At 41.9% G+C, this 17,111-nt stretch overlaps 2 protein-coding genes across 5 annotated transcripts in view; both read left to right on the top strand.

Annotated features, from left to right (window-relative positions):
- The window catches only part of LOC104935671 (uncharacterized), a 38,182-nt gene extending 30,807 nt beyond the window's left edge, over positions 1–7,375 (top strand). For all 3 annotated transcript variants that reach the window (XM_027288757.1, XM_019256457.2, XM_019256456.2), the window contains 2 exons: positions 56–190; positions 3,591–7,375. In XM_027288757.1, coding sequence (XP_027144558.1) covers positions 56–190; positions 3,591–4,103 — 648 coding nt within the window. In that variant the 3' untranslated portion in view covers positions 4,104–7,375. The remainder of the gene's footprint in view (positions 1–55; positions 191–3,590) is intronic.
- Positions 7,376–8,380: 1,005 nt separating this feature from the next.
- The window catches only part of slc2a4rg (SLC2A4 regulator), a 38,611-nt gene continuing 29,880 nt past the window's right edge, over positions 8,381–17,111 (top strand). The window contains exons 1-2 of one of the 2 annotated variants that reach the window (XM_019256483.2): positions 8,381–8,868; positions 10,693–10,928. In XM_019256483.2, the coding sequence (XP_019112028.1) occupies positions 8,602–8,868; positions 10,693–10,928 (503 nt within the window). In that variant the 5' untranslated portion in view covers positions 8,381–8,601. The remainder of the gene's footprint in view (positions 8,869–10,692; positions 10,929–17,111) is intronic. The other variant, XM_010751563.3, reaches the window with a different exon arrangement.

The following is a 17,111-nucleotide window of genomic DNA, read 5'->3' as shown; positions in this document are numbered from 1 at the left end:
CTTCCGGGTCATAATTGTAATACTTGACTGAGCCCTTCAATTGATTCTTTACCAGGAGGCAGTGTTCATTGGCAACGGGGAGCAGTACATCTGGAAGCCTCCAGAGGAAGATGACATCATCACCTTGCACCCACCTCCACCCCGCGCAGAGAACGTACAGGGGCACCCATCACCCCCAACTGTAAAAGAGGTAGTATATGAATGTGTGTGTGTGTGTGTGTGTGTGTGTGTGTGTGTGTGTGTGTGTATGGTAATTGGGAGGAGGGACCACAAAGGGCTCAAAGGACTTGGGGTCGATTCAGACCAAATCAGGCGCTGCAGTGAAAACACCAATCCTCCCATTTATTTGAATGGGGGTAGTCGGTTTAGACCAGATTAATTACAGGCAGACAAATAGACAGACAGGCCTCTGATTTGTGACCGCTGTGTGTTTACCTATTAGTTACCATTTGATTGGGCATGTCGTCATAACACTGCTGGCCTGTGACCCGCCTGTCATACGAGGTTTCTGCTTACAGCCAGAGGTTGTGTTACATGGATGCAGCACCCCCCGCCCCCAACTCCGTGTCTGAACTCTGACCCCAATCTTCCACCCCCCCCACTCATCTATCTGTCTCCAACGCACGACTCACCAGATGGATCCGACATCGGTATCACCTGCTATGGAATAATTAAGTATCACTTTGCATTGTTGTGCCTCATCAGCCTACACAGACAGAATGTGATCAGCTACAAGTAGGTGTGAGCTATAAACTGACCTATACACTGTATTGATATGGATTTATATCCATATAAGGGGGAAGTCTGCACCCGCCAATCATGTCACACACCCCACCACATTTGCTTGAACACATAGCAACCCCACCCCCACTTCTCCACTCTCAGTCGCCCTGTCTTGTCCACTGGAGTTACAAGCAGTTTGGGGACATTTGTCATGCCTGGGGGGGCTGGGAGCGGTTAACATGAGTAGATGAAGGTGTGTCCATGAACTGGACCACTGTCTATTATTAGTTTGTGTTTGACTGAGCTTCTTTTTTTATCATTATCATCTTAACTCTTTTTTTCTATGTCAATAACTTTGTAGGAACATGACTTCAGTGAGCTTGTGATTAATAAGTCAGTGAATGAATGTATTGTTCACATGATATAATAGAAGATAATCCAAGATAAGCATCTAGGAGTTAAGTAAAGCAGCAGTCCTGACAAGTTTTAATCTGTTGGTAAGTTTCTTGTCTAAGCCACTGTTGAGCCAAAGAGTTTGGATGCTGTATGTGGAGATTAAGGGGTTAAGTCTCTGCTGTTTGGCTCATGAGTTAAACTCCTCCTCTGCAAATCAGACTAGTACACAGAGCAGCTGGCCTTGACTGCATTCTCCATTCTCTCTCTCTGTTTCTTTTTCTTTCTTTCAAACTTTCTTTCCTGTTTTTTTTTTTTTTTTCCTTTTCCAAACGTTTTTCTCTGCCTTGTGTTTTTCCATTTGAGAGTTTGTTGTTGCCCTAACATGCCCTTATACTTTGTATCTTCTGGAGTTTGTCAGTTGCAGACGTCAAAAGGTGTTGAGTTTCCACTCCCACCTAAATCTCCTCCTCTCGGGGCGTTGTTTAGCTCAGTTGGTAGAGCATGTGCTGAGACTCGGTCCTTTCTGCGGAAGCCCAGGATTCGAATCTGACCTGTGGCTCTTTCCCGCATGTCATTCCCCATCTCTCTCTCCCCACATTTCCTGTCAGTCTTCAGCTGTCTTTATCAAAATAAAGCTTGAAAAGGCCAAAAAATAATCTTTAAAAAAAACAAAATCTCCTCCCCTCCTCTGGCGCTCTCTCCTTCTGCTCCACTCCCTTCGTGGCTATTAGGAGGCGCTGCCCTCCCCAGCCAATCACGTTGCACAAGGCACATCTCACCAGATGAAACATGTGCCATATTTGCTATTCATAAAGTTGATCACACACAGATGCATCAGTCATGCATACTGTTGATTTTCCATGGATAGTCAGTGTATGCTGAAATTAAATATGACTTCTCGAAGTTTCGGTCTGAGTGGAGAGCTAAAGCGGTATCAGAGGAGACGTAACAGAAAGGAGTACAGGCAAAGGGGAGGAGAAAAGAAAACATACAATGCACAGGCTTCCTCAACAGCTGCAGCCCAGTTTTGAAATCCCCATCATCTTGTGACTTCCTTCCCCTGCTTGCAGAGCTGCAGAGTCTGTGTGCACAAATGCACACACACACACACACACGCTGCACATTGTGTGCACACACTTGTAGCATACGCCAGGGTCTTTGTTTATCCAAAAAGGTCACACAAGAGATTTGTGGGGGCAGGGTATGTGTGTCACTTGAGGTCTGTCAGACACAGAAAAAGAGATACTCACAATTAAAGTCACAGTGTTTGCACTTTAGTTATATTTACCCAGTTTAACTCATGCATGCATTTTCTCTCCTGCAAGACATATAATGTGAAGTTACCATAAAAGAAAGGGCAAGGTTAAAAAAAAAAAGTGCACACAAAAAAACAGTGTTGCACATTGTCTCTATGCTCTCAGGTTTCAGTTTTTTGGGAGTGGAACAAAAACAAGGCTAATCTGTGTGTGTGTGTGTGGGAGAAAGAGAGAGAGTTTGCATAGCCAGTGTTTCTCAGGGCCACTTGAGCAGAGAGCTGCTGGTCTGGGTGTGAACATGGAAGTTAAACATCAGCATGTCCCACAATCTTCTGCGCTTGTGCTCCCTTTATGGAATTTTGACACAGAAATGCCAAAGGTCAGAGCACTGGTTTATCCAAATTCCCCACAAGACCTCGTGCATACCTCACAGTTGTGAGTCTTACTGTAGATATCAAATCTTGCATGCTTCACTGTAAACGCAAAAATACAGATGTGTGTGCATTTACAGACACGTGCACGTACGCCTTACATAAAGCAAATGAGATCTGAGCAAAGTCCATTAATGAACACCACTTAGCAGCTGTTGTTTTGTTTTTTTCACAAAGTTGGCTGTTGTCCAGATCTTTCACACCGTACCCCGCTGTTCTCTTGCCAAAGCAGTTGTGGTGAAATTTTAACAGGTCCATCCATTGCAAAGCTAACTCTGTCTCTAGACCTCAGCAGACTGATAACACAGTTTGCCGACACAGTCAAAATAGGTCAGGTTACAGCACAGAGTGAGCTCTGTCAACACATGCGCAAACTCCTGTGCACACACCCACACAATCCATGCTCACACATACATTTACAGTACATACACCAAATTACCAGCATTTTATGTTTGCTCTTGCTCTTGTTTTCACACACTGTACCTGTAACATACATAAATATAGGAAGTCTGCATCATCTACTCATAGATAACTCAGTCCTCAGTGTGTGAAACATGGTACGGTGACTGTTCATTTAAATCCCAGCACACCACAGCATGTGTAAGCTACGTAGCAGTTGTTGTAATAGACTTTCACTTGTAAAAATAAGACAGTGAATGAAACAGAATTGCAGTCACCTTCTATTTCAGGAACTGTCACCCACAGACTGTAGGATAGAGTTGTACTGTAGTTCAGTGTCATTAACTGACACCGTACTCTGCTCTCCTCCTGTGTGTGTTCTCAGATTGCAGACACCTACTCCATCGTGTGTAAAACCCAGAAGAAGAAACCTCCTATGGAAAACAACGGATCAAAAACCCTCCCACGCTCCTTTGGTGGAGACAGAAACGCAAGTTCCAGAGGCCGAGGCCGAGGAGTCCAGGGCCAGGCGCGTTCCCAGGAGGAGCCCTGCTATGAGCCGGTAGGAGACAGGTCCTGGTCGACATTTGCAATGGCCGAATCTGACCCTGCATACGCTACTATCGACACCCACCGGAAACGTGAGCAGGCAGGAACCAATAACAGCACAGCGGGGGGTAATGCCACTCTAAAGAAGAAGAAGCAGACGCCGCAGCAGCAGGCAGCACCAGCGGCACCTCAGAGCTCAGGACCCACTGCCCTCCCTGTTAGAGGCCTGCCGGGTGGGGAAAACTTCTATGAGACCATCAGCGATGTGAAACAAGGAGCCAACAGCTCCAGCACCACCACCATCTTCACCTTCAATGATGGGATGGAGATGTACGTCACTGGCCTGTAGCTGGCTGACAGGCAGAAAGGGCCCAGAACCCACTGGTGCAGAGTCATAAAAGGGACCCTCCTGTTCACCAGCCAACAGGTTGCTGTACATAGTTACAAGGCCCTCTATAGACAAACAACATGAGGATCCATTTTGTGATGACATCAGGTACAAACAGGGTCTTAATCCAGGTTCAGACTTCCTTTGATTGGTCTGTACTTCAGAACCAGCCTAAGCCTAGTCCAGCCCAAATGTGGACCAAATCTGTTTTGACAACAACAAAAAATAAATAAGAAAACTAAACTGGAATATACATTTTCAACCTACTGTGTCACTGACAATACTCACCTGTTTGTGCATCATTTTCCATAATATCTTTATTTTTATATGAACACTGTACTCTTTAAAGAGTATGTGGTGTAACTCACAAACTTTAATATATATATATATATATATATATATATATATAGATATATATATATATATATATATATATATATATATATATATATATATATATAAATAAATGTGCATGCATTGTGCAAACACACATCTGAAAATAAACAGTAGTAGCAAGAAAACTGGGTATATTGGGAGTATGAGGCACACTGTTAGCTATAGTCATCCTTATACACACACACATACACACACACGTATGCCTCATCTTGGGGGGACTTATGTAATATAAGCAAATGGATGTCACAGAGATTTGTGGTGCTTAGCTCTCCCTAAGCAAACATCTGAAACAGGTTCTCTGTGTGCACTGGATGGTTGCCTGACAGACAACATTGGTGCTTTGTTCAAACAAAGGCCGAGAATTTGTTGCCCTGCATAAACACAGTGGTAATTAAAGGCTGTTGTCCCCATTTGAATAACAGCCCGTGTGATAACTATAAAAAGTGACTTTTGATCAATAATGTAACCTTCACATAAAACCTAAGATTATTTAACAGTCCACGCTTAGATTCACCAAACATCTGTAGCCAGAGGCATGAAAACACACCCCAACACTCCCTCTTACACACAGATACACACATATTTGGCACGGTTATGCAGGATAAGTGATCAACTCAAGACTTAAGAATCTCCCCAGAGTGATATGGGTGGCAGATTTCACAATGCAAGACCTTTACTGTATTACTATAAATAAATACGATAAAGGAGAAGAATTTTTTCAAAAATAAGGAAGTGAAAGAGTGTCCAAAATAATACAGGATGCCTTATCCTGTGCAGTTAATATGTCATGTCCCTTGAGCACTGTGTAAATGTCTGATTTTATGACCATTGTAATCTGGCACTGGACAGCTGCAAGACTGGTTGGTTTAATTGTGCATTAACGTGCTTAAAGGGCATTTAAGGGCAATTAAAGGGCATCTCTGAGGGCAGTTCTGATTCACTCTCTGGTCTCAAGTCAAAGCCAGAGCTCCCTATAGCTCAACAGACATAAGTCTGGTGGTTGAAATAGCAACACAGGGCTTGGACTCCAAGGAAAATAAAGAGTTGGGCATAAAAATTACATTGACTGTCCTTTGGAAGCTTGCCCCATGTTTCCCCTTTCCCCATCCTGGTCTCCAGCCTCTGCACCATGTTCTCTTCCATTACAAACAATGTCTTTCCCATGTAGCGTTGGGGAACATTAAAAAATAAATAGGAGAGGAAGAAAACAAAACATTAGAGGCTTAATATATGGGCATATTATATGGGATAAGAGATGACGAGGGATTTAAACTACTCACAGGCTGGGATATGAAAGGTGTATTAGAATGATCTCACTGTGAGACAACCATGCACAGAGAAGACGGGTTTAGAAAGGTTAGTAACATAAATCTATAAATGCTACTGTGTCAGAAAGTATGTAAAAAACAAATGCACTCTGTATTTTAATGCACTGTTTATTTTTTCTTACCTACTGGTTGAATAGCTCATGCCACTGCCATGGAAACAATATGTTTATGTTGTTGGTGCAATTTTTTCCTGCTTAATCAAAAAGTGCATGCTTTGTTATATGGACATGAAAACAAATATTGTGGTACTTAATTGATCTCGTTTCTTAATCTTTTTTGTTGTACTTTTTTTTTCATGTGATGCAAAGCATCATTCAGGTTTTTTTTTTCCAAAGTAACAACTTGGAGGGAAGGAGGAGGAGGAGGAGGAGGGAAGGGAAATAGAAAGATAGAGAGAAGTCACTGTGAGTTCAAGGCAGAGTGTTGTTTATCCTCCACTCTGGGGGAGAAAGAAAGAGCGATAGAGATGTAGAGGGAGAAGAGGAACAGCTAGTATATAAAGCTGGATGAGGATCACTGCAAATGGACACAGACCCAAAGGACCCTCCTCCTCCTGATTTGTGTTTTTGTGTGTGTGCATGCTTACTTGCACGCACACGCTGAGCAACACTGAGTCATGTGCATTTAGGGGATGAAGCGCACTTTGCTTCCACTTGGTCAGCCCTTGCATATACTCCCTCCCCCAGCTGTGTTCATAATAACCGACACAGACCTCTTCTTTTCTCTGCCCCCTCCCTCACTGTGCAGGGGAGGGGCCTTTGATGTCCAGTTCTGAGGGACTCAGGGAGTGATATGAGGGTTGGGAGGGGGGGGGGCGGGGGCGTGGGGTCAGGCCAACCCCAACCTGATATCTACAATGCACCAACGGCTCATCTACTGCCTGATATGAGAAATGGCTAACAGCTGAGACGCTTAACAAGCTCTGTCAAGGCTTCCCTTAGACAATACTGGCTGGAAATCTCCATCACACTTAATCCTTTTTCTCTGGCTGTCACTTTATGTGTCACATTTTCTTTATCCCGAGAGAAAGCACTGATCTGACATATTTTGTCGAACACTGCTATACACTGATCGAGACAGATGTTCATTGCACAAACAAATACAGTATGATGATGTAAATGTGTAAAATACTCTGTTGCTGTTCTGATGTTGTTCCAATGTAACATACAGTATACAGTATATTTGTTGAAAACAAAAAAGAAAAAGAAAAAAGATGGTTATCACAGACACATTGTACTTTGTGGATGCAAAATGTTTCATGCTTTCCATGCAGATACAGATGTTGTTTGTTAATTGTCTTCAGATATAATTATGGGCCAATACTGCTGTGACAGCTGTAGCCAATGTTGTATGTTCTTAAAGCACAGGGTTTAGTTTAAAAAATAATAAATATAATAAAATATAGTGTGACAGTGCAGATATGCAAAAGATTGTAATGTTTTATATTAACCTTCATAAAATATTAAAGTGAGTTTTTACTTTTCTAATAAAGTGGCACATTATAACGTGTGTTTGTCTGTGTTCTTATTGCTTTATACAAAGTAGGCCTCGTGGTAATAACTGTAGCTTGCAAAAAAAAAAAGTGTGTTTGTGTAAAATTAAGCAATAAAGCAGAAATGTAGAAGTGCATTACAGGCAGTTTAGAGCGGGTTAGAGTCATTCTGGGGCAAATGTAATAATAAAAAAAGAAAACAAACAGCAATATATCTTTTAATAACAACAGTTGTTTGATGAACTGCAGATTTCCAGCAAGTACTCCAGCCAGTTCTAGGTAGAAAGAATTCGATATAGAGGCGGGGAGATTTTAATAAATCAAATATTTCGCAATAAGACTAAACTCTTATGTGTATTTTATCTACTGTACATTAAGTGGGCACCATAAAAAAATAAAAATAAGTTTGTTTTTGTTTTGTTTTTACATTAAGCTGCACACATATACATACATATAATGAAGCACAAATGCGAGTCTCTGTTGTCCACCTTGTAATGCAACATTAAATCAGGCACACCTCTGTCAGTTTGAACGTTGCTTCATAAACCTCAGTGTTTCCTGCAGGGCTTCTTGAATTTTCCACAAGGGTTCATTATGCCCAGACACTATTCACATTGTAACGATGGTAAAATGTAGGTCTAACTTTTATGGGAGGAAACAAATGTTGAAAGTAAAACAAGTTGTGGTAAAATCAGTATGTGATTAGCAGCAAACATAAATGCGCAGTTTCAGGCCTGCAGACTGCTTCCTCTGCTCTGCTCTCCCTAGCTTGCCTCGCAGACAACCCGGCTCTTCGTCGTCTGCAGACACCGGCCGGTAAACTGCAACGACACGCCCCCTCCCTCTTCCATCCACATTACTTGGATTAGGGGGAAAAAATGATTGACACGGGCAAATCAGCCAATCAGAGGCCAGAGTTACGTGGACGCGTGCCAGAGTGTAATGTTTATGTACGCAGCGGACCAATAGGAGTGAAGCGGAGGGGGCGTGGTATTCTTTTGGAGGAAAGAGGCAAAACAATCTTTTATCCTCCTGACCGGGCGGCTTTTTGGATATCCTGGGTAGTGGTGGTGGCGGCGGTGGTGGAAAACTTTACATGTAGACTAGGATAGAAGTTTAAGACACAGAAAAAAAAAAACACCTATCAACTCGCGACAATCCTGATAAATGTATCTAACTCCAGCAATTTGCACTAAAACCTATAGAAAGCTGTTTTTCTTTCTTTAGTCTCCGCTCGCCCTGAATGAATATGGATTCCAGGTATATTTTGGAGAAGTCGTCGGTCGGGACGAGGGTCGGCGTTGGTGCGGATTTTAACTGCCGGGCAGGCCGCTCGGTGCTGCGCGACACACGGGTCCCCACGACGGTGGAGAAAAACGGCCCCATGCCGGCGTACACAAACGGGCCCGTCCTCTACAAATTCGTAATGGACGGAGGCTCAGCTGTGGAGGTTAAAGGCGAGAGGAGCTCCTCAAAAGGGAACGGACGAATATTGCACGACATGGAAAAAGTAAGCACCGTTTATCCGCCTTAATAAGTGTGTGTACGCACGACCTCCATTAGCCGGTAAAGTCTGCACAGTAACGTAACACCCGAGTAACAACACAGATAATCATCGAGCATGTAGCGTAAACCTGTCATTACGCTGCATATTGAAGTTTTGACAGCTCTCACACGCCATTATTACATTTTAATGAGTGTAGTACGCGACTGTGACGTTCACACGAGACCACAACTGCTGTGCAATGTGCACCGAGGCGCCACGGTCACAACTCTGAGCGCACTTTTCTTTTTTACGCGTCAGATATTTAGCCGACTGCTGTCACCGCTTTTTCGTAATTATTTACGTAATTTACGTGGTATCAGAACCGCTTTAAATGGCGGCTCATTTTTTGTGTGTGCAAAGTTTACAGAAAAGGGGGGCAGGGACTTCAAACTACCAGTCATACCCCCTCCCCCATAACTTCAGGGTGGAGCTACAGCGAAGGGCTTCCTGGCTTGCATAGCACGTCTCGGCCCGGCTCTTCAACCCACTACTGAACTAGTACTAATTTGTAGACATGTGTTTTTCCTCCAGTACTTCATGTTTTTTTTGTGTGTGTGTGGTTTAACTTGCATTATATGCATATTTGTCCATTGCATTTTCACTTTTATGTGACCCATGTGTGTGTTTCCCTGCAGGGTCAGTAACTTAATCATGTAATATTGTTACTAATTGACCCTGCAACATCAAATATGCATACATGGCAAATTGCCACACCTACTTTTGAGATGGATCAGATAGCATTTTATTCAAATAAGTTCAGTGGGTTGTGGGTCTGTTTATTTTAACACTAATGGCATTAAGGTGATTTTATTATTACACATTTGTATGAATATTTTTTTAATATCTGTGACAGACAATAAAAATAGTTTCCAAATTTCCTGGTGAAAGTAGAATGCCACGTTGCCGTGTACATCTAACAAATCACTTATGGGATTGCAGGTGGTAAAAAAAATATTAAAAAAATAGACATATTGTTTTTATTTTTGAAGCTGATAATGGAAGTAGCTAAGGAGAAAGTAATCTCTCTTCCATATTAATTAAGAGTTACATTCACAAAAGGTTTATGAATTATAGTGCAAAAAAACATTTCAATTATTGTGGAAACAGAAGTTAGGTTATTTTGTGGAGTAAGAGGATGTGGACAAAATTCAATGGTGTATCAAGTTTCCCAAAAAAATGTCAATGGAGTGCCAAAACAAAAGCCAGTAGCATCTTGCATCATGTATGGCAGCTAAACGTCTTTGACATTTGATAACTACTAATAAATAAAATAATTTCTATAGTGAAAAAATGACTTGAAATTGGCTTGTAGTGGGGAAAAAACAGAACTTTCAATCCTGAATTGTAAGAAATCACATTGGGCTGTAAGACATTTTTTAATGTGTTATAAACTCAGCAAGTAATTTATATTATCTAAAAGAATATGCAGATGAATCCATATTTTTTTTTAAAAAGTAATGGTCATATTTCTCATTTAACGTGCGTTCCCATTTCCCCATAATTAAATTCACGTCAGTCTAACAAAAATAGACAATATTTCCTGTGTCAATCATCACATTTACAAGTTTTGCATTTATTTATCAACTGTTCAACAGTATTACTTGGCCCTAGTGTTACTAGTGTCTGTTGTTTAAGAAAGTCACAGAAAGTGCATCAAATTTCACTAGAGGAAGTATCAAAGCTGTTAACAATTTGGCTAACTCTTTCTATCACGTGTCACACGTGTCATGCTTCCGATGTTGGCATGCTCAGCACTTGACTTTAATGTATTACTGCTTCATTTTCTAGACTGGCCTGGGGGACCAAAAAGACACTGGTTCCACTGGGATCCTGAAGAGGGCCAGTCCTACTCACTGCCCAGGCGTAAATGGGCAGATACCAGGCGGCTTCATGCACTTGGACATCAGGAACCCAGTGAAACAGGCAGAGCTGGCCAACAACTTCAGGGCAGCACAAGGGCGAAATGTACCACAGACAGAGAGACAACCCCTCCCCTCCTCCCACATCCCTGTCCCGAGAAACAGGTACAGAGTGGCTGATGACACCACATTTGGTTTTATTCATAGTGTTGCATGTTAAGTAATAGGGGCATCACTTCCAAAGAACACAGTCATTTAATATTTTTTTTTAAAGGCATTTAAACACTTTTAGTGGCTGTGTAATGGACCCCATGAGATCCTGGAGCACACTGCATATTTTTGGGCATCACTCTTGTCTCTATTCAGCCCAGTCCAGGAGCTAAATTGACACTGCATTTGTGGTGATAAAAATAATCCAGCAACTTTCATACTCTACTCCAAACCTGTCTTTCCAACTGAGTTTTGACTAGGAGTGGAATTCACCCTCTAGCTACAACTGTGCAGTGGTTTGGGCATGAATGGTGTGGGGGCGTACTGGTCAACTGACCACATGTTTGGTGTTCCATCCAGAATAATTTCGAAATATGCCCTAAGAGAGCCAGAGCTGGAGATGAGGGCCAGGATTGCCCAATCACTCGACAGAAGAAAAAGAGAAGAGAAATAATGAGATAGTTAGACTATGCTGGTGTTGTTTACTGATAAATCACTTAAAAGCATCTGGGAAAGTTCTTACTAATCAGACGTCTTTCTTGGCTCTTGGCTCTGCAATACGGGCCAGCCTGGTGGATGCGTCAGTGCGATGTGTCAGGCAGGAAGAGTGTGTTCGGTTTTTTGCTGCTATTGTTTCACACCTCAAACACACATGCATGCACGTTTGCACCCAGGACATTCTGTCGTAGTCCTTAAGGAAAGTTACCATGAACATGCACACTGTTTCACACAGAGGAAGCAGAAACTGCATCCAGCAACAAGCTTAGTGCACTGATAAGTGATTATGTAACAGTAAAGAGGACTGGGAGAGGCTGTAGGCGGTGCTTAAGCACTCTTACCTTCAGTCTACACAGCTATTGGTTACTGTCTTTGTCAAGATGCTGTCGGTGTGTCAGACGGCACTTACACATTAACAAATACCCGGTGGCAGTACAGTACAGTGTAAAACCTGAGCAGCTCTATTAAATCTGGAGGATCTTTTTTTTTTTTTCTGAACCTCTGTTCAAACATTTTTAGAAATGTTAGGATAAAAACGATTTAAATAAATTGTAGATTATTATATTATAAACTGATTTAGTCCATCAACAAAACAGGTTTTAACTGCTGACGCTGTGCTAGATAGCAGACGTGGTGTGTAAAGGTTCAAACCACACACGCATACTTCTTTCCTTCCTTCTCTCATCATCACGTGAACTTCACAGGCCACCGGTCATGTATGATTTGAGGGAGTGTCCTTGGGGGAGAATGCAAGACTGAACATGCTTTTAAACCAGACTGAGGTTGTGCCTGCTTCTTTGTGAGTGTGTGTTAGAGTGTGCATGTCCACTACGGACACGTTCTCGCCTCTCGACCGAGATCCTGATTTTAAACAACTTTGTTTTCCACGGCTATCTCAGCCCACTGCTACCACAATAACAAACTCAGAGCTGACACTACACAGCCGCTGAAAGAGGTTGCATAACATTATATAACTGTGAGGTGGTCATATTAGCCAGGCCTCTTGACCTTTCAGATTAACTCCATGTCTTTACCCTGCTCAAATTGGCTTTGGTTTTGTAGTTGGGGATGAGAGGCGCTCCTCTCCTCTCTCCTCTCCTCTTAAAACAAGCTGCTTCCTTATTATTCAAAATGTAGTTTAAACCATTCAGTCTTCTTGCTTATATTTCATTAAACTCAGTATAAATATAGACTGTAGTTGCCATTAAACCCACTGATGGTAATTCAATGTGAAATATTTGATCAAGTTACAAAAGTTGCTCTACACCCAATCAGACTTTTGGACTGCAGCGCAATGGCATGTAATGGTCACAGTGGTGAGTTTGTACTTGACATCCCAGTATGTGTGTGCACATCTGTGTATGTGGGTGTGACCCATTGTGTATTTGCTGCGCTCTGTGCCCTGCTTTGGATAATGTCAACAAAACCATTTATTTTCATTTGCTCCCCACCAGCTCCAGTAATACTGCCTTTGTGTTACAAGATTAAATGTGTTTAAATATACGTCTGCTGCAAATCTGACACTCAGCTCTGTGTGTTTTACATTAATCAATGTATAGGGAGTGTATTGTTTCCCGCATACACATAGCACTTTCACACCTCGTCTTGTCAGTTTGCAAATGCTGCAAACTAGGTCAAAACCCTCTAGACAAGCCTGGGCAAAGAACTTCCAGAAAGAAAGAGGAGGGACTGATGCATTCATCGGTGTACACATGAGCATATTCATCAATACACATTCAAACCTACGTTGTGTATTCATACACTTCTACCTGTCTCGTCAACCTTGCTGCGTTGTGTGTGTGTGTCTCTCTCTTTTGCTTGTTCTGTCTCTGATTAAGTTACCCACACTCTAAAACAGAGCTCTTTCTACATGTCAATACTCATCAGCGTAGGATCCAGCTCACTGATAACAGAACAAAGACCAGTTTGAAAGAAAACGAGGGCTGATGAAATGAAAAGGGGAGGGGGGCATTTTGTTTTGATGTGAAAAGCTTTTCTTTCTTATCTGTCCTTGGTCAGGTACATTGTCACCACAACAGTGAAACATGAATAGAAAATACTGAGCCTGCATAAACAAGACACCAGAACAACCAACTGCAGTGAGGGTGGTCGGTGGTGGAGGGAAAAAGACGGCTCTTTTTTTAAAACATAATTACTGCCCAGTTTGACTTGGTCTGTTAAGAGTCACCAGGAGGGTTTAGGCCATGCAGACAAGCAGGCAGGCTCAACAGAGTCCACCCAACTCTTCATGCCCCTTTCGACCACCCCACCACCAATCCTCTTCTCCCAAAGGAGACATTACATCCGGTTGTTGAAGGTCAGAGTCAGAGGAACAGCTACCCACCCCCACTCTAGTCTGGGTTGTCTAACCCACATCCAGACTGCTGACATGGCATCCCAAATGGAGCAGCCCGCTTCATCTCAGGTGGTTGTTTTCTTTTTATATTTCCATATAAACCATGTTTGTTTAGACTCTGTCTTGTTCAGTATGTCAGTGTCATCATTAGTTGCAAAATTCCTTCCGAAATTTGATACATTAGGCTTTTTGTTTTCCTTCTCCATTCCAGACCACAAGAGGTTAAAGCTCTTGCACTGACACGGGCTGGGGTGAAAGGTCACCCTCAATGAATGGAGTCATGTGAGAGGGGAGGGTCAGATCAGGACGCAAACAGGCATCTGGCACGGCCACTAGGTCAATCCTAAGGATCTGGGTTATGTGCTGCATAGACAAGTTAGAACAGCAGAAGATAGTTACATACAGGTCATTATCTAATGCTGCAGCGTCTGCAGTTAACTGTTAATCAGTTAACCACCAAGAATATTTTTGACTGGTTATTCATGTTTGTCTATAGCTTAATTTGCATAGACGCTCCGCTAATGTTAATTTAGTAGTTGTACAAGCAAAATGCTTAAATAAAAGAATAAGAGAATAAGAACCTGCCTGCCATGCCGGAGGATGACTAGCACTCAAACATAACGTCAATGTTAGCCATCGAGGAATTCTATCGAGAGAGGAAAACACTTTGAGAAGAAGAAGCATGTGCTTAAAGTCAAACCAGCTACGGCAGACGAGCTAGCTTCGAGCGCTGACTCATGTCACTTCATGTCACACTGGGAGATAGAGTTCAGAGCGCCTCTGTTTCCAGCACACTCACTGAGTAAATGGAGCGCCAGACTAAAAGGAAGGCATCTCTTGTATTTCACATCATTTTTAGTTTTTTATAGAAAATGATCTGGCTAGTTACCGGTTAATGTGTTTTGGACATTCAAGCCTCATGGTGTATTCCGTCCAAATAAACTAAACTAAACAACTAAATTATGTGAATACAGCCACTATTTTTTTGACATTCAGATGGAGCGCTCCAGGTGCCCACAGACTACATTTGTGATTCTTGGTGATGTCAGCAACATAGCATGACACAAATTTGTTGTTTGCACGGATGTGTATTCATGTCCATTTGCATTTCCCTGTACGAGTTAACGTCTATTCACGCCTGTCAATGTACGTTGCACCCCATGAAAAGTCTGCTTTGTGTTTTGTCTGCCATTAGAGATGTTTTGAAAAGTGAGGATCTTATATAAACAAGAAAAAAAAGTTTTTATTTAATCTGCATTTTCAGGGTGCAGCGCCGCAGCTGGCTCTGAGTCATTCATTCTCCAACTCTAGTAAGGGCCTCTGGAAGACACTCCAGCTAAAATATGTGCTCTGTGTGTGTGTGCACGCGTGTACATGTACAATGCCTCAATGAGACATTAATCATCTGCTGTTATGCAGCGAAGAGAGGCTAAATCAATTTCAGAAGTGAAGAGGCGAGTAGGAGGCATGAAGGAATACTTTCTGCTCACAGTCTGCTGTTACGTAGAGTTTGTAAGTTAGAAATGGCTCCAAAATATTAAGTGTCAGTTAAATTAGTAGCCTTTCCATACTTTTTCTTGTGTAATAGTGTGTATGTTGGTTATATACTGTACACTGGTCCTCCAGCAGGGTGCTTTAGGGACATGGAGAGAAAGAAACACTTATCAAGAGGGAAGGAAACTCTTGTTGCACAGCTCTGGCACCACTGCAGTAAAATGCTTTATCACTTGCTCACCCACAGTAATAGACACTTACATAAGGCCTCCTGTTCTGCCTCAGAAGCATTTAGAGACGCCATAGTCAACTGTCTCTCCTCTGTCTTCAATCAGTCTTTCTGTCCTTCTACCCCACTGCTCATACCAAACAGCAGCTGCTCTGTGGCTTTCTCCTCTGTCTACCAGCTTCTCCCACCTTTCTCATCTTTCATCATATCCCTCCTACAACGTTTCTTGATGTAACTATTAACACCCCCTTGGTATTCTTCCCTCTCTGGCTTTGAGTCATTGACATGCTCATAAAAGTGCCAGAAAAAGTTCATTACAGTGAAGTCAGAGTTTACTTTGCTGGTCTTGTTTATAAAGTTGTCTCAGTAGTGATGTTGAGCTCCAACCGTTAGTTCATTATCACTTCTTTTTTTTCCAGCCTAAACATTGATTCCAAAGTTTATACAATATATAATACAAAATTGTTAAAGGGTTTTAACCTAAACCGAGCACGCTTTTTATTTTATGCTTTGTAAAATGTCGCCGCCTCCCCTTTTCTGTTCTATCTGTTCCATACATCCTTTTTTCCGTTTCTCTTGGCCTTTTGCCCTCTGCCTCTTTGACTGAAGCACGACCTGCTAAATCCAACTCAGTCCAGAGGAGATGAAGCCCTCCGAACAATGCTGAGTCTCTCTCTGCCAGGAAAGATTATTCTATACTCCTATAGAAAGTAATGTCGGTCCTAATCTGCCTGTGTCTGTGTATTTTTCCCTTTTCTCTCTTTCTTTAACACCTCTTCAGCACGTATTATATGGGATATTGTTTGATTTTCATTACTTTTCAGTGACTGCATCCATTCATAAGGTAGAAAGATGATAGCATACTCATCACTGGAATGTTCACTATGTTTCTATTGGCACTGAAGATACAGATCGGCAGACGTTGCACTCATAAGCCAAGGGTTGATTTTGGTTAGAAATATTTCTTCACTGTTTAGCAAGTTCAAAGCTTTTCTTCTTAAAATCACACAGACTGACTAGATGATATGATTACATTTAAACTGTAGATTATAATGATAAAGCTTATCTTGCCGGTTTTAATACTTCTCTCCGTGGCACAACACAGTAGGAAAAATCTTTGAATAGATCCTTGGTGGCGGAGAGTAAGCTTTTTAAAATCTGAAGTAACTGTTTTCAGAATGTTCTGTAAGCCCCTAGTTTCATAGATTTTGCTTTCTCCTACTCTCAATCACTTATAAATATCTTTACACACTAACACACAGACACACACAGAGTCTTGCGCAACTCTATCATAAGTCATCCTGGTCTGTTGATGACAAGCAGTGAAATTTAGCCTAGGCTGCAAACACAGAGAAGTCAGAGATATGCCTAACACTTTGTACTGTACAGAGCTAAATGGCCTGCATGTGCTTTAATGTCTTTGCTTTTTAATTAGGAAACCTGTTTTAGTTTTATTTCTCTGTCAGGAAATATTTAAAATACCTTCCTCATTCAGGCTGCTCTTTTTCCAATAAATATTTAGCCATTGTTTAGTTTACTGTAGTTTATGTTTTTAATTTTC

The sequence above is a fragment of the Larimichthys crocea genome, chromosome XV, assembly GCF_000972845.2.
Source record: "Larimichthys crocea isolate SSNF chromosome XV, L_crocea_2.0, whole genome shotgun sequence".
NCBI classification, from domain to species: Eukaryota; Metazoa; Chordata; class Actinopteri; family Sciaenidae; genus Larimichthys; species Larimichthys crocea.
This window is presented reverse-complemented; position numbering and strand designations above follow the sequence as displayed.